Here is an 18,872-nt window from a genome sequence, read left to right on the forward strand (position 1 = left end):
TGCAAATAACAGTGGACTCCATAGGTAACAGAATAAGTGAGGTGGAAACAGAATACCAGAATTTGAGGATAAAAACAGAAGAGATAGAACAAAAAGTCAAAAGTATTTAAAAAAATGATTTAGAACTTACCAAAGAAAAGTTGAGAAAGTGGTAGACTCAGCTAAGAAATCAAATCTATGCATAAGTGTGATCGACAAGAGGGAAGAATTTAATAGTAAAGGCATCAAAAACCTATTCAGTAAAATAATAGCTGAGAATTTCTTCATTTTTTGGGGGGAGGGGGTGGTCGGTCATGGGGCCTGAACTCTGGGCCTGGGCACTGTCCCTCCGCTCTTCAGCTCAAGGCTAGCGCTATACCACTTGAGCCACAACACCACTTCTGGCTATTTTTTGCTTATGTGGTGCTGAGGAATTGAATCCAGGGCCTCATGCATGCAAGGCAAGCCATCTTCCCAGCCCTTCTCCACTCTTAAGAGAGAAAATCTTGCCTGCTTAACAGAAACATATAGAACCTCTAGTAAACTGGATCCAAGAAGCAACACTTCTAGACACATCATAGTAAAAACATTAGATGTGAACAGAAAGGAACCAATCTTAAATGTTACAAAATTAAAGAAGAAGCTCTATTACAATGAAAAGAAAATCAGAATCACTGCAGACCTCTCCACACAAACCCTCAATACAAGAAGAGCCTGGAATGGTATAATCCAATCACTGAAGATCAACAACTGCCAACCCAAACTGCTCTCCCAGCAAAGTTGTCACTTACAATAGAAGATGAACCCAAAACCTTCCATGACAAACAAAAATGAAAGGAATTCATGATCCAATAAAACCCACATTCAAACCTATCACCTCATTTTATCTTCAACTTTGTTGGAATATAATTATTATTTCCATTATTCAAAAAGGAAAAAGCTAGAGCATCTTAGAGGATTTGTCCCTTTTAACAAATTAGTAAGACCCCAGATCATGCAGCCAGGAAAATAACTTTGAGTCCAGGTCTTCTGATTATGCCTCATAAACATCTTCCTACACCAAATGCCTCTGCGTGTGTATGTGTAATCAAAATCCCTATTTACCCACAAAGTACTTCCCATCGATAATTATGAATATACCATGAACATCTAGTTGACCTACTCTGTAAACAGGTTTTATGTTCCACATTCCCAGGGTTTTGAGTGAAGACATACAATTTTATTTTGCTGCTGGATTGCCTTTTTCTTTAAGTCATTTGATTAGGACTCCACAGGCATAGACTGACATTAAAAAGCCGTTAACTCTTGATAACTCCAGAGGGCACAACTAATGAAATGCCCCAAAATTTGCACACTTGCCAAAACATCGCATTGCAAATGATAGATCTCGATTAATCACGATGAGAGTATTTCCTCTATCTAAATGAAATCTGTAATTTGGGAAGGAGAGTAAAGATCCTTTGGGGGATGAAGAGAAAGTTTCTGTGAAAATTCTGGAAACTAGAAAATAAAGATAGTGCTACTCAATATTCATGAAGTCAGATTGGTGATACAAATAGAGATTACAATCTCTTATTTTCTAATGACATGGCTTGTAGCATTCCTATATCACTTTTACAAAGACTCCTACTAAACATTAAAGGGAATAACTACAGATTATATAAACTTTTTTTTTTTTACAAAATGTTAGCATATCAATAGAGTTTTCTACCATCTATGAGTAATTTCTAATATTCAAATATTTATAGTGCATGTGATCAGATATACATATAAATTTTAAACAAGATCTGATATTCAATGCAATAAGATATTGATACTTATACTTTATTCCTCTTTTTCATTAGCATATATTAATCGTAGAAAGAGGTTTCATTCTGATATTTTTATGCATGACTCTAATGTGATCATTGAAACTTTATAATTGAAATTCCATTGAATACAACACACCTTCAAAAGGCAGTTTAAAGAGAATAGTGGTATATACTGGTTTGGATTTCATTTTTCTTCCTTGAGAAAAAAATATCAAATTTCTTTAGCAAGCCCATTTTTAAAAAGTGTTAGAAAATTTAATTCTTGGTGAATTTAATAGAAATATTTACCCCAAACCCAGCAAAAATCCTCACCTCTTATATTTTCATATGTAATATTAGAAAAAATAATTCTAAATTCTTTTTTTAATATATATTTTTTATTGTAAAGATACTGTACAGAGGGATTACAATTACATGAGTAAGGTAATAAATACATTTCCTAAGTGATTCTAAATTCTATGTGCACTTTATCTCATTTTAGTGGTAATGTTGTAGATAAATATTTGTAGGTGGGAAGGAATGGAAGCCCTGAGCAATTTTATTTAACCTCCTAACAAGTGGTACAGTGCCTACACAGGTACTTTGTGAAATGCTTATTGCATTCTCTGTTGAGTGACTTAACAATTGAATACATTGTTATTTATGTTTTTCTATTTCTTGTATTTTAGGCCAGTCCTGCTCCTATAATTGTCAACACTGATACTTTGGACACAATTCCTTATGTAAGTAATATTTTTATTAAGCCTTTCTTTATAAACTATGACAGAAAAATAGTTGCATTTAAAATTCTATAGAGTTTTAGCCAATCTAGCTAATTTTATTAAATGAGATTAAAAACACATAAATAATTCTGTTCAAATAATTTTAGTTTGCTAGGCTGCCCATTGTAAAAACACAGAATTACTTGTGACAGAAATCAACAGTGGTTTTTGTGTTGTTTCTAAAGAAGTACTTAGAACATTGTGTATACAGCATAGAATGTAAGTAGTGCATAAATATTTGATGGATTAAAAGAACTGGGAGAAGAAGTTTTCTGATGATAGAGTATATCTGTATAAAATGAAATATATGGTTTCGTGAAAACAGATTCCTGACCTGTGAAGAAGCACTTAAGCACATAGTACTTAGAATACTAAGGACTTGCTAACTACTGGCTAGTTGCAGATTTAGACTCAACCTTGACTGCCTGTGGGCATCAAGCAAATAGCCAGCACAAATCAAGCAGGCAGGGCAGGACTTTGAAAAGTATAAAGCAGGTGGTCTCCTAAGGAGATTGGGTTCACTTGGGGCCATGTTTCCAGATCATCCATTTTTCAAGAGAAGTTATACACTTGAGTCTTTACATTTGAATAAAATTGGATGCAATTTCTAAATGCAGGCAATTTAGTTTTCAACTAGCATATGCCCATCAAATTGTGTCTAGTCTACCAGTAGCTTTTGGGGGGTTATCTACCTCAGAAAAACCAGAGGCCCCAAGTACCTTCTCCAGTAAGGACTAGCCACAAGGGAGTAGAATTCTAGAACTAGAGTGGAAGTTTGGGTCTGGATTACAGGAACAACTGTCTAAACTGGGACACAGGGTCAGGACAGGAAGAACACAAGGTTGACTTAATGCTGAATCACCTGAACTACTGAACTAGAAATCTGTAAATTTTTCCAGTGAGGAATAATTTGGAGCCAGACAGGAAATGAGGTAAAACTTACTGGAAGAAATGAAGTAGCCTCGGCTTTGTAAGTAATACACATCAAGGTATTAAAAGCACTAAGTGCCTATGTTGTCCCTATTCCTATCTTCCTTATCAAACATTTATACAAATATTAGCTCAGTTAGTCCTGGGAGCAATTCTATAAGACAGATCCTATTAATTTCTCTATTTTAGCAATTAGAAAATGGATTCATGAAGAGGTTATATAAATTTCTCAGGACTCACAGTAAAAAGTAGTGCCGGAAGTAAGTGCAGATAGCTTGACTATAGGGTGTAAAGACATTTGATGGTGCTGGTTTTACAATCCTTCCCTTCCTTGTTCTCTCTTTTGGCTTGAAAAACACACATTAACTTGATCCTCTGCTGGAAGATCTCTTGGACACTGGGACTTCAAGGACCTCAGAATAAGAACACATATATATTAAGGTGGTCTGAAATATCAACTAAATTTCTTTAGCATGACCCTTGATGGAGCAGATGAAGTATGATTTTTAGAAACAGACACACAGCACATAGGACCAGTTCCTGTTGTGGACTATTTTTAAATCTTGATGCAATTCTTATAGACGTACTATAAGATGCGCCCATGTGTAGTTCACTTATCATTAAAGTCTAAGCATATTGGACATTCCTAGCTGGTTTTTCAACTTTTTAGTTAAAAAAAAATCACATATAGCAAATGAGTCACATTGCTTTCATTCTCCAAAAGATAATGTTTGTACTTGATTTGGGTTCTCCAGTTTTGCATACTTAAGAGTCAGATCTTCAGAGAGGTATGATAGGCAGTGTGGCATGGTATAACTATCCCAGTTTTTATTATAGTGTATTATTAAGGAATTCATTTTATTTTTCTGGACCTGTATTTATCTATAGAGCAGAAATTATAATACCTACTTTGTAGTAGTTATGGCATTAAGTGAGAGTTTATATATGTCATGCTGGTTCATAGCAATTTATGGGGTGTGTACGTGTGTGTGCGCGCGCGCGCGCGCGCGCGCGCGCTGATATGAGGGCTTGAACTCAGGGCTTGGACTATCATCCTTAGCTACCCAAGGCTGGTGCTCTACAGATTGAGCCACACCTCCACTTCTGGTTGTTCTGGGTAGTTAACTGGAGATAAAAGTCTTGTGGCCTTTTTTCTCAGATTTCAAACCATGATCTTCAGATCTCAGCCTCCTGAGTAGCTAGAATTACAGATGTGAGCCATTAGAACTTGGCCAGCAGATTTAGTACGTGGCTATTAAAGTTTGCTATACCTTGTTTCTTGGCATGATTCCAACTCACCCTTTTTTCCTGACTCACTGGGTAACCTTGAACAAGTTACTGTTCCTTTTACAGTCTATTTTCTATTTTCTCATTCCCCAGTGTTCTATATTTTGTTTTCCTTTTTTGTTTCTCATGTTCTACTTGTTCACATAATTTCAGCTCTATTTAATGAAAAAATAATTTCAGAGCTCCCCGGGGCATTTTAGTCATGTTGCATAAGAACATTTCCTCCTTAAAAATATTACCTGAGTGACAAATTTGAACTTGTATATTAAAATCCTCCCCAAAATAATTTCATTACAAGTCAATGTACTAATTTTGCTGATTAGAAAATTGGATTTTAGATATAAATGGTTCTTATGGAAATCGTTTCTTGGCATATATGGAAAGGATAATTGAGTAACAAAAGGAAACTTCTACGGCTAAAGAAAATTTTTATGTAAGTGTCTAATAAAGATACAGAAGATATTTAAAGTGTTTTTAAGGAAGTTTCATTAAGGGATATTAAAACCCTGATATTAAGGATGTCACAGATTTTTTAAAAATATTTTATTGTAAAGGTGATGTACAGAGGGGTTACAGTTATATAAGTCAGGTAGTGAGTACGTTTCTTTTTGAACAGTGTCACCCCCTCCCTTATTTTCTCCCAGTTTTCCCCTCCCAGGCTTCCCCCCACAAGTTGTATAGTTCATTTCAAACATAGTGTCTAGTGAATGCTGAATTGGTTTACCTTTTGTCCCATCATTTCTGTGTTTCCCTTTCCATTCCCCACTGAGTGCCTCAAATAAATTCATTGGCCAGCCCAGCCTCTTATGCAAAGCATTTCTACTAAACTTAAAAATTATATCAGCTTCCTATTTTAAAGCTTTCTAGCTTCTCTTTTTTACTCACACTTTTTTTTTTTTAAATCCATATTTTTATATACTGAATATTGTTTTATGTCCAGAATTGACAGGACAGCCTGCTTTTGATCTGTACATCCAGGTCCCTGAAGGCTGACTAATTAAATGGTAACATATCACCTTGCTGGAGCTGCGCAGCCAATTAACTTGCACCTTTCTCCCCAACAGACTCTTCCTTTCAGTAAGCATGTCAGAGTTCTATACTGAACACTGTCTAACAAACCTCATTCGCTCCGCTTTCTAAAAATAAATTGATCAGAGAAATTCTAGAATCCTTCTTACCCTCCAGCCTTCTCTAATATTCTTTTTCTAGTATTCATTCATTTCACAGTTTGGTAAATTTCTGACCTATTTTCTTGAAGTATACTGTGAGGAGTGGGATACTTGACAATCATGCGCTTTAATTCCCATTGAGTATAATGAATACAAACCTCTGATTTTATAGATAGTTGTTCTAGTTAAACTATTAAATGGCAAAGGGTGTTCTACCACTTACGGATACTTCATGTGATGGCAAAGTTTTGGAGTATAATGAACAATCATGTAATCACTAGCTGATAGCAATAGGCATTTAGTTCTTCTGCACACATTTTGTGATTGGCTAGTGCAACTGCGTCGCGCTGAGAAACATTAGGCTGTCTGGAATATCTCTGCTTCACATATTACACTCTGAGGAATAGGAAGTGGGCAGTGGTTTCCCAAGCTGTTACTCATTCTGTCATGTCCAAAGTACAAGATCACAAGGTCATGACCCAGGCACAGAGCCTCTTCTCATGTTAAATTTTCTCATACTCCAAGGGCCACCAGAAGCCATTCTGCCAAGCTCAAAGTGGAGGAAGGAGAGAATACCTTAACTACAAAGTAACGTACCATAACAAGAGCTTAACTAAAAGGGACAAGAATCTGTACATATCCCTTTACATGGAAAAAGGCATAAAATCAGGAATCTTACACTTCAAAAATATTCATCTATTAGTGAGACTGAACAATTATGACCTCCAAAGGCCAAGGCAATCCATCGAGGCACAGTTTAAGGTGACAGAATTTTATTTACCCTATTCACACCAGAAAGGGGGTCTGCGACTACCTTTTCTTGGGCTAGATATCCAGAACCAAGAGCAGCCTTGACCACCAAACCTCCAAGCCTCCAATAGGCAGTCTGACCCTTTATTAGTTGGTCTGCAAACCAATTAATCGGTCTGCAAATCTCCAAACCTCAGACCTCCAAAGCTCCAAACCTCCAAAGAAGAAGGCTTTTACTTTTCTTCCCTTCCTCCTCCTCTGCAGGCTCTCCACTCTCCCCAGGCCTGCCCTGCTCTGCTCAGGGAGGCGCCTCTCCACAGGCCTCTCTAGAGAAGGTCCCAAATGGCTTCTAGAGGAGGCCTGCTCTGCCTTCCAGAGCCTGCCCTGCTCTGCTCCTGTAGGTGCCTCTTGCGGTCTTTCCCCTCTTGCTGTCTCTCTCTCTCTCTCTCTCTCTCTCTCTCTCCACCACCCCCTGCACACCCCCTGTCTCTCACTCCACCTTCCTGTTCCTAACACACAGCCTATATATAGGCTGTGCCCCTTTCTCCACTCCAAGGAGTCAACCGCTTAATGGTTTCCAACTGCCATTCATACCCCTCTCCCAAGCTGCCCACTGTCCAATCACTTGTTGACAGTTCACCATGTGGGGCTCGACGCCCCTCCCTCCCAGCAGCCCGGAGGGGGGAATGGGGTTGGTGGTGATGTCAGTCTCAACAACCCTGCAGCAGGCTGGGCCGGGGGCTGCTCTGATGATCCATGGGCTGGTTATTACAGAACAAAGCAGGGAGCACCTGGATTATAGAAGACACTTTGTTTCCAGGCGCAGAAATGTGAAGATAAACTTCTAGGACTGTTGCTTGGAAAATCTTCAGGGATACAGGAAAAGAAGAAAGTAGAAAAAAAGAAGTAGAAGAAATAAATCGGGTTACAAAGACTATGAGAGGGGCCTTCTTAGTTCTGTTGCCCACTTAGTGTAACTGCTGGTAACTGCCAGTAAGATCATGTATGTCAACCTTGCTTGAAAGCAATCATGTTACAGTATTAAGAGCGATTTTTGTCGTAAATACTTCAAAAGTGCAAGGTCGGTAGATATAAACATCTGTGGTAGAAGACAAACTAGTGACCTGACTGGAGGAAGTGTCCCCAAATCAAAGTTGGCAATGAGAGTGAAAACAAAAGAAGAGGAGGAGAACATGAAGGATGCCTTGTGTTCACAAACACAGAGAAGCAATTGCATTAACAAGGAAGCTCATTGGGTAGGAGGAGAGTGAGTTTGAGATTGACAGGTGTTGTTCCGCTATGTCGAAATGGCCCATTGATTGATTTCAGCCACGGGAAGCTGAAGGAGTTACAACTCCCTGCGGAGGAGGTTACTGTATTATAGAAATGAGATGACCAATCCTTTGGTGATGGAGCTGGACAGTTAATCATTAATATCTCTGAGTCACTGCGTAAGATAGTGTGGCCTACACTATTGTTTGCTTTAATTGGACCGCTTTACAGAATCACCTGTGATAGGATACAAGTATATGTCCTTCTTCAAACCATCCTGGAAATGATTAATACTAGTAAAATATTTCAGAAAAATTCCATGGTTTTGGCTACCCTTCAACAAACTGTTATTTTTTTTCCTTTTCTTGTTTTTCCCCAGGAATACCACTAAAACTATATTATCACTATTTTAATCTGTTGATAGTGTAATATTATGAGCTGAAAAATCCTCACCTGTCAGGAAAAAAATTAATTTTGACAAAACTATGCCCAGGGGGCAATAGGAATTCAACAATAGAGGCAAAGCTATCAACGCTTTTTCCAGGATCAATATAAATGCATTTCTGAGTTGTCAAACTCAGCAGATTCATCTTGGCACTTTGCTCTAAAAGGCAAGCAGTGGAGGAGAAAGAGTCTTTTCAAATGCTAATGTAATTAGCAATTACCTGGGAATCTTCTTGAGATTCAAACAATTTTTTTTCCAATATTTGATTTATATAATTATTTTTCTGTTATTTTAGCAGTGGCTAAACCTTGAGTCATCCCTTGGGTTAGTCTTTCATTTAAAAAATATATTTATTCATTTTTTATTAACTTGAAGTAGTTGTATAAAGGGGTTTCAACTCAATGCTTCTGTTTATGAGTATAATGTGTCTTGATCAATGTCACCCTTTTCTTATTCTTTCCATCGCTCCTGATCCACCCTTCCACTGAAATTACCTGTTTGCATTTTCACATATGTACATGCAATATTATGAATGCATTCATTCACCTTTCCTCCCCCTGTTCATCAGCCCCTCTCCCCTGCCCCATGGGTTCGATTTCATCTCTCCTTCTAGCAACTCAGGTCCCAGCTTCCTGGTACTCATTTTGTTAAACTGTAAGTTAACTGTTCAAAGAGTTACACCATTGGAATTGTCCCTTGAATATACCCTACTTTAGTTAATTTGTTTGTGTATATATGGATATGGCCTTATACATGTTTACATGTAAAATTATAAAAATAAAATTCACATATGAAAGAAAACATACAATTTCTCTCTGAGCATGACTTACTTCACTTGACATAATTTTCCACAAGTCTCTGTATGTATCTATATCATATATATATATTATCATATGTATCTATATCATATATATATATTATCATATTTTCTTAATCTATCCATTGAGGTGCATCTGGGCTATTTCCATAATGGCTATGGTGAATAATGCAGCAATGAATATAGGTATGCAAATGGTTTTACAGTATTCTGATTTATAATCTCATGGGTAAATAAATGCCCTGTTTCATTTTTGAGGAATCTCCAAACTGCCTTCCCCCATGGTTGTACAGTTTACATTCCCACTAACAGTATAATAGAATTTCTTTGTTCCCATTCCCCCACCCACATCTCTTGTTGTCTGTCTTTTGGATTATGGCCATTTTTACTGGGGTGAGATTTTTTTTTTCCTGTTGGTTGTGAATGCAGGACTTGGGCACTGTTCCTTCACTTCTATGCGCAAGCTTTTAGTGCTCTATCACTTTGACCCACACTTCCACTTGAGGTTTTCTGGTGGCTAATTGGGCTCAAGAGTCTGCCTGGGTTGGCTTTGAACCACAATCCTGAAATCTCAGCCTCTTGAACCAGCACCCTGCAAGAGATTTTAATTCTTCAAAGTCTAGTTAGGCCCATGATATGACCTACAGTTACATATACATATATATGTGTGTGTGTGTGTGTGTGTGTGTGTGTGTGTGTGTGTGTGTGTGTGTGTGTATGTGTGTGTGCATGATATATATTATTTATACAAAGGAGTTGCTGTTTTACAAAGCAGCTTATGAGTACAATATATCTTTGAACAGTCTCACCCTTCTCTCCCCTATCCACCTCTTCCTCACTACATTTCTCATAAACTCCTAGATGAGGCTCGCTCTACTCAGTCCTGCATCCATCTCAGAGTAATGTGATAGGATAGTGAGAGAGACCAGACTTTCTTTTATGTATACCTGAGTTCCAGGTTCATCTCTGAGTTTTGAGTAAATCAAATTATGTAATTAAATCTTTTTTGTTTTCTGTAAAATGGGGAGGGGGATAATATTTTCCCTCCAAGAGTTGTAATGAGTACATTTCTTTTATGTAATAAGAGGTTAACCAATGCTGAGCACATACTAACAATGGAATAAGGGCCTACCTTTGATAAATGAAACTTCTTATAATATAATCTAAACTTGAATCTTGAAATGAGCTTTCAGGACCATAGCTACTTCAGGTAAAACAAACTGTAATATGTCTGTCAATTGGCCAACCATCTCTATATTTCTGCTTGCTACCTTGGGTCCCAAGGCCTAGCAGCAGCACTATTACCTGAAAGCTTGCAAGCAATAGATTCTAATGTCTCAACCAAGGTCTACTAAGATTAAAACCTTTTTAGCTGGACGTCGGTGGCTCACGCGTGTAATCCTAGCTACTCAGGAGGCTAAGATCTGAGGACCATGGTTCAAAGCCAGCCTGGGCAGGAAAGGCTGTGAGACTCTTATCTCCAATAAACCACTAGAAAACTGGAAATGGCGCTGTGGCTCACACGGTAGAGCTCTCGCCTTGAGCTGAAGAGCACAGGGACAGCGCCCAGGCCCAGAGTTCAAGCCCCACAACCAACAAAAACAAACAAACAAACAAAAAACTTTTTAAGCGCCGGGCGCTGGTGGCTCACGCCTGTAATCCTAGCTACTCAGGAGGCTGAGATCTGAGGATCGCGGTTCAAAGCCAGCCCGGGCAGGAGAGACCGTGAGACTCCTATCTCCAATAAACCACCAGAAAACCGGAAGTGGCACTGTAGCTCAAGTGGTAGCGCGCTTGCCTTGAGCTGAAGAGCTGAGGGACAGCGCCCAGGCCCAGAGTTCAAGCCCCACGACCGACAAAAAAAAAAAAAAAACTTTTTAAGCAAGAACTTCATGGTTTGTATACATACTAAAGTTTGAGAAGCCCTATTCAAGAGATAGAGCTTTTTTGGTTTTGATCCTCATGTCTGTTTTCCAGCACACCTTTGACCTGTCCTTGACACAGTTCCCCTTTCTCATTCATATTAAAATGTACATCTATAAGGGAAAGAGTCTAGTTAATTCAAATTAAGCACACTTAATGACTTAATATAATATGGTATGCTAGGTTCTATGCCTGTGTTTTCCTAGAAAATAGCTACTATTCATATGTGGTTATTGAAATTATGCAAATTTAATTCCTCAATTGCCCTAACTACATCTCCAGAATGCAGGAGACAACCTAACTAATAGGTTCCATATTTCATTGTATAGATATAAATCATATAATTTCAGAAAGTTCTATGGACAGAGTTATTCCTAATATCAAATAGTAACACAGAGAATAAATGTGCCTTTCCCCCCAATCACAGAACTACTAGACAAACACTGGATGCCCATACATGACCAAATTTTCCTCCCAAGTTTTTGAGTTTTTTTCTTCTATTTTATAGTTACATATTTTTAGATCTTCTAAATAGTCTCATTCTCTGGGAATTGTGGAGAGTACTTATATAGAAGATAGGGTCTTTGTTGTCATGGTCCTTAAAAGGTTATCTTTCAAGACTCATAAATGGCAGAAGAAAGCAAATGCAAAGGATTGATAAAAATTTTCTTGCAAGTTTAGTGATGCTTTCATCAATTTTATTGTGAAATTCAAAAAAATCCACTTCTATTGAACCTGAGATGAGTATTGAAAGTTATTCAAATTGAGACTGACCTACTAACACGTTCCCAGACCTATTTACATCTTTTTGCCTCTGTGGTAACCTACACAGGGCAGTTTACTGGCTGCTCTACATGTAATTCCTTATCCAATGGGAAGCCTCTATTGAAGTTTGTCGGTTGGCTTCAAATGAGAGGCAATGAGAGACTGAAAACAGTGGTCCAGGTAGAGAACACGATCAATGTATTGCAGTTACAACATAGGCCTTTCTTCTAGGTATGGTTCCTTGAGGACATGTGCTCATATATACCTGAGTACAAAAGCCACTCTCGTTCTAAGGAATTCAGCCTAGCAGAATGGATTAAAGAAAAGGAGAAATAGACCTGAGAATTATTTGCAGAGTGTCTTAAGGTATTATCTGTCAACTGTTCATATCAGGTTCTTCAGGCGACTAGGGAATCATTTTGTTTGAGAGTAGAATCAAGAATACTGGGAGGCTTTTCCTTAGGTTCTTATATACAATGAAACTTGGTCGAGTCCACTCTCAGTTTCCAAGGCACTTTTACAAGCCAGTGAGTCACCAAGCATCCTTAGAATCTGAACAAAACTGGGAAGACAGTCTAGGAAGAAATCTTGTATACAGAAAGGACCACGTTCAACTCTCTAGGATCACTAAGGGGCCATGATAAGACACTGTGCATCACTCTGAGCCAGTGCTTATTTCTGGTGGTATATACTTTTTAAAACCATCTGAGATACTTTATAAAACATAATCATATCCTAGTGGAGAAACACTATGTTTAGAATACTGCCTTTTCCATGTAGGAAAGCCTTTGCTTAAATGTTTGCCTGGCTCCTTTACATTCTAAAGGTTACAGTTTAAATAATGCTTCTACTCAGGAGAGTTTAGGGGTAAACTGGTATTCTTTAATTCCACAGCAGACTCTCTTCTTCACCTTCAAAAAAGTGATCACAGTGCATTTTATTTTATTTTATTTTTTACCCAGCATACTAACATCATAAACACAGAGGAAAAATTTGGTTTGTCTTTCCCATCATTGTAGCTCTACAGCTCAGCATATTTTTACCAATAGTAGAGGAAACAGACAAAGAAGGAAGGAAAGAAAGGAGAGAGTATGAGGGAGGGATGGAGGAAGGTATGAAAAAAAGGAAATAAATGCATATAAGAAGTCAGAGGAGGCAACAATGCTTGATAAGAAATAGGAGAAACCCTAGGTCTCCTTGGCCCATGCCCAAATTTTGTTAATAGAGACCCAGAAACACAACAAACCAAAGAAAGTTTGGACAAATGGGATTGCATGAAATTGCAGAGCTTCTGCATGGCAAAGGACATAGCTAGCAAGATCAATAGAAAGCCCACGGATTGGGAGAAGATCTTCACTAGCCATACAATGGACAAGGGTCTCATATCTAAAATATACATGGAACCCAAAAAATTAAATCCTCCAAAAACAAATCCTCAAAGAAACAACTGCCCAATAAGTGAGAGGGCTAAAGACTTAAGAGAAACTTCTCTGAAGAGGAAAGAAAGATGGCCAATAGACACATGAAGAAATGCTCAACCTCCTTAGCCATAAAAGAAATGCAGATCAAAACAAACAACATTGAGATACCACCTCACCCCAGTTAGAATGGCAAAAATTAAGAACTCTAATAACAACAGATACTGGAAGCGATATGGACAGAAGGGAACCTTACTTCATTGTTGGTGGGAGTGTAAACTTGTTCAACCACTTTGGAAAGTAGTATGGAGGTTCCTCAAAAGACTCCACATAGAGCTCCCCTATGACCCAGCAATCCCATTTTTGGGCATTTACCCAAATGATCACAAACAAGACCACACTAAAGCTACCAGCACAACTATGTTTATTACAGCATTATTTACCATAGCTAAGATATGGAACCAATCCAGATGCCCCTCAGTAGATGAATGGACCAAGAAAATATGGTATATATACACAATAGAATTCTATGCCTCCATCCGAAACAATGACATTGCCCCATTTGTTAGGAAATGGAAAGACTTGGAAAAAATGATATTAAGTGAAGTAAGCCAGGCCCAAAGAAACATAGGTCCCATGGTTTCCCTTATTTGCAATAACTAGTATATGTCTGAGTCAAGCAGAAAAGGTCAGATAAGTTGATGTTTGGTGAAACGAACCCCAAGATAAGGATTCAAATGATTTTTCTTTCATGCGATTATTTCTAACATATTTATAAGTTGATTTCTTTGTTGCTTTGTATGTCCCTCCTCCACGGTATAACCCCTACTTTCACTGTATTTGATGTTGGTATAATTTGTGGAGGGGAGGGGAAAAATCAAATCGTTTAAATAGGGATACAGGTGCACCCTTCCAACAATGAGATGTACAAGTCGTTATGTCAAAAAACGAACTTTACAACTTTGGCCAGGTTGGGGGGAATGGAGGGGGGGAGAGGGGTAGATGGGAAAGGATGGGAAGGGGAAACAAAGGAGGAAGCAATAATGCTTTATAAGAAATATACTCATTATCTTGTCCATTTAATTGTAACCCCTCTGTACTGTATTTTCACAATAAAAAATAATAATAAAAAGAAGTCACATAGTAATGCAAAAAAAAGGAAATGTACTCATTACCTTGCTCATGTAACTGTAACCCTTCTGTACAGTATTTTCCCAATAAAAAAAACTTATTATATATATAAAAAAAGAAGTCATCCTAAAGCTGGGCACTGGTGGTTCACACCTGTAATCGTAGCTACTCAGGAGGCTGAGATCTGAGGATCACATTTCAAAGCCAACCTGGGCAGAAAAGTCTATGAAACTCTTATCTCCAATAAACCCCTAGAAAACTGGAAGTGGCTCTGTGGCTTAAGTGGTAGAGTGCTTGCATTGATCTGAAGAGCACATCAGGCCCAGAGTTCAAGCCCCATGACTGACAAAAATAAAAAATAAAGCAGTCATTCTATTGGAACAAGTCAGAGTAAAATATTACATTCTTGAAGAATAAGTAACTTTTATCCATCATGATTAGGTAGAAACATTCCAGAAATGTATGAGGGAAAATCGAAAGTCTGAAAACTCTGGTGGCCTGAGTTCTGTGCAGCTTGAGCACATGAGGCCAAGAGATGAGGCTGAATCTCATTTGTGAAGGCCTTCCTTGGTAATCTGACTGGAGGCTTGGACCTTATCCTGTGGGCTGTGTTTATAGTATTACCTTAGATGTCTGGGAAATTGTGAACATCCTTTTCATTAAGACAATTGGAGTATGTGGTCTGTTCCTACTAAGTATTATACATTTTATTTTCTTTATTTTATTGTCAAGGTTATGTACAGAAGGATTACAGTAAGGTAGTGGGTACATTTCTGGTACTTGTTACCCCCTCCCTCATTTTTCGTCCACTTTCCCTGCCCTCTCAATTCCCTCCCCCCCCCCCCCCAGTTGTGCACATCATTTTCAACATATTGTCTTGTGAGTATCACTGTTGCATTGGTTCCCCCTTTGTCTTGGAAAAATTATATTAATTGAAGTAAGCCAGACCCAAAGAAACATAGGTCCCATATTTTCCCTCATATGTAATAATTAGTATGTGTCTAAGATATTCCTAGCAGATGAGCAGAATAGCTCAATAGCTACATAACATATGACCATATAAGATGATGCTAAGCAAAATGGACATAAGAGGTTTTTCTTTGCTGTTGTTGTTTTTAATGTGCTATATGATTTCTTGTTTCTTATGTGTGTTTTTCCCCACTATTGTTTATCCCCTATTGTCATTGCATTTGATTTTGGTACTCTTGGTATGATATATATATATATATATATATATATATTTATATATATATATGTATATGTATTTATATATACATATCTGAATTATGGAAGGGAAGGAGAACAATAAAATGATGAGACATAATATACATTTTAAAATATATGTTGAATGGATAAAGTTAAAGAAATACTAGTGACTACCATGGTTTACCACAAGTCTTATATTTTCTTGTATTTCCCTATCTTTTTACCTTTGTTTATCCCAATCCATTAGTTAGGGATATCTTGTCCTCCTTTCCCACATTTAGCTGCTCAATAAATGTCCACTGCCATCAGGAAGCCTTCATCAGTGTCTCTAGACAACATCCATGACTCCTTTTTCCAGTTGTCACCTTTAAATGAGAGAGAATGGGCTATCAGCTGTTTTTATTCCATCATATATTTGCTGGTTAACTTAAAAGAATTCACTTCCCAGATACTTTTTCCTTATCTAGAAGTAGCGATAGTAACATGTCTTGCATGTAGTATTTAGGCTATAGATCCAATTACATTTTTAAAAGGCCAAAAATCTACTTCTGTGAAGATTTCCTTCATATTTGACAATCCACAAGTGAGTTATCGAAAGCCAGAACATCTGTTCTGCTACAGAAAACCTTTCAGGAGAACATATTCTTGTTCTGCTAATATTGTATATGTATATATACATATGTGTATATGTATGTATGAATGTGTGTGTGCATATGTATAATATATATATAGTCCATATATATATGTACATATATATAGTCCAAGAGGGCATGCTAGCAGGATATATACCAAGATACCAAGGACCATGTTAGAAGAATTACAAAAGAAGGCATGCTTTGTGCTTTGAAAGGTACTCATGACAAGTTGTAGTCATGATTTCCCCTTATAATTCAGGGATAGAACTTAGATACAAATTGATTAAATACCTTTAGAAAAACTATTAGATCCTTATATATCACCCTGCACCAGAATCAACTGAATGAAAGACCTTGAAATCAAATTAGACTCCCTGAAAACATTACAGAAAGGAATAGGAGAAACTCTAGAGTTCCTTGGCACAGGCTGAAATTTTCTGAATAAGAGATCAGAAACACAAAAAATCAGAGAAGGTTGGATAAATGGGATTGCATGAAACTGCATGGCAAAGGACATAGCAAGCAAGAGCAATAGAAAGCTCAGAGACTAGGAGAAGATCTTCACTAGCCATACAATAGACAAGTGCCTCATATCTAAAATATACTTAGAACTCAAAAAATTAAATCCTCCAAAAACAAATCCTCAAAGAAACATCCGCCCCATCAACAAGTGGGCTAAAGACTTAAAGAGAGACTTCTCCGAAGAGGAAATAAGAATGGCCAATAGACTCATGAAGAAATGCTCAATTTTTCTGGCCATAAAAGAAATGCAAATCATAACAACATTGAGATTCCACCCTCACCCCAGTTAGAATGGCTATAATCAAGAATTCTAATAACAACAGATACTGGAGGAGATGTGGCCAAAAGGGAACCTTACTGTACTGTTGGTAGGAGTGTAAACTTGTCCAATGACTCTGGAAATCAGTATGGAAGTTCTTCAAAAGATTCCACATAGAGCTCCTCTATGACCCAGCAATCCCACTTTTGGGCATTTACCCAAATGATCACAAACAAGGCCATACTAAAGCTGCCAGCGCAACTATGTTTATCACAGCATTATTCACCAGAGCTAAGATATGGAACCAACCCAGGTGCCCCTCAGTAGATGAGTGGATCAAGAAAATGTGATATATATATATATATATATGTATTTGTATATATATATATATATGTATATATATATATATGTATTTGTATATATATATATGTATATATATATATATATATAATGGAATTCTATGCTTCCATCAGAAAGAATGACACTGCTTCATTTGTTAGGAAATGGAAAGACTTGGAAAAAATCATATTAAGTGAAATAACCCAGTCCCAAAGATATTTAGGTCCCATGATTTCCCTTATTTGCAATTAGTATGCATATAGGATAATCCTATCAGATGAGCTGAAAAGCTCAAAAACTATATACATATGTCCATATAAGATGATGCTAAGTGAAATTAACCCCACGATTATAGACACAAGAGGTTTGTCTTTGTTGTTACTGTTTTAAGTGTATTATGTGATTTTTTTTGTTGTTTCCTTTGTAGGTTCTTCCCCTATGGCATATCCCCTGTTGTCACTGTACTTGATTTTGGTACCCTGCATCTTGTATATATGTATGTCTAATCTGGGGAGGTGAAGGGGAATAACAAAACACTGAAACAAGGACACAGGATGGCAACAAGGATACCCACAGGACAGTATATTGGAAATGAACTTCTCAACTTTGGGGAGGGGGATTGTGTGGGATAAGGATGAGTATGGTAAGTGGGGGAAGGAAGGGGTAGTGGGAAAACAACAAGGGAAAGGGTAACAATGATCAACAAATAGTGTACTCATTCCTTACTCATTTAACTGTAACCCCTCTGTCTAGCATCTTTACAATAAAAAACAATAAAGAAAACATGGCAGATGTAAAAAAAAGACTTAGACACAAAGCTGCTTCTGGCTGCAGTGGGAGTCAAGGCTATGGAGTAGTCTTTAATCTAGGATGCCATAGCTCCTCTAAAACTTGGAGATTCCTCAATATAGAAGGAAAGCATGAAGAATATTGAGAGATGGTCAAAAATTCTTATATCTGGGGTTAGCAGTATCCTTCAACACTACTAGCTTTTGCCCAAGTGATACTAAAAATGGTCCATGAAGTACTGGAAGAAAATATAAGAACTTCTCCTTAGAGTTTCTTGTTTCTAATTCCAGCATTTTTTATATGTTTTGTACTGTGAGTTATATAAAGCAATGTATTTAGCCAGGCACTGGCGGCTCATGCTTATAATCCTAGCTAGTCAGGAAACTAGAATCTGAGCATTTTGGTTCAAAGCCAGACCAGGCAGGAAAGTCTCAGTTTGTGAGACTTTTACTTCCAATTAACTACAGAAAAAAAAAGAGAAAAAGGGAAAACAGAAGTGGATCTGTGACTCAAGTGGTAGAGCACTAGCTTTGAGGGAAAAGCTCAGAACAGTGTCCAGGCCCTGAGTTCATGCCCAAGGATAGTACACACAGATGTATTATTGGAGTTGTGCTAGCATATAATTACTATACAGAATAGAACATATGGTAGATGCCTACTCACA

General features: G+C 37.6%; 1 protein-coding gene across 11 annotated transcripts in view; it reads left to right on the plus strand.

Annotated features, from left to right (window-relative positions):
• Positions 1-18,872, plus strand: part of Dlg2 (discs large MAGUK scaffold protein 2) — a 2,085,086-nt gene that overhangs the window by 1,323,122 nt on the left and 743,092 nt on the right. For 10 of the 11 annotated variants that reach the window (XM_042686455.1, XM_042686483.1, XM_042686517.1 and 7 more), the window contains one exon: positions 2,459-2,512. The exons of the other annotated variant lie outside the window; for it this stretch is intronic. In XM_042686455.1, coding sequence (XP_042542389.1) covers positions 2,459-2,512 — 54 coding nt within the window. The remainder of the gene's footprint in view (positions 1-2,458; positions 2,513-18,872) is intronic. 11 annotated transcript variants of the gene reach the window in all.

Source organism: Dipodomys spectabilis, unplaced genomic scaffold, assembly GCF_019054845.1.
Source record: "Dipodomys spectabilis isolate Male_0828 unplaced genomic scaffold, ASM1905484v1 ptg000003l, whole genome shotgun sequence".
NCBI classification, from domain to species: Eukaryota; Metazoa; Chordata; class Mammalia; order Rodentia; family Heteromyidae; genus Dipodomys; species Dipodomys spectabilis.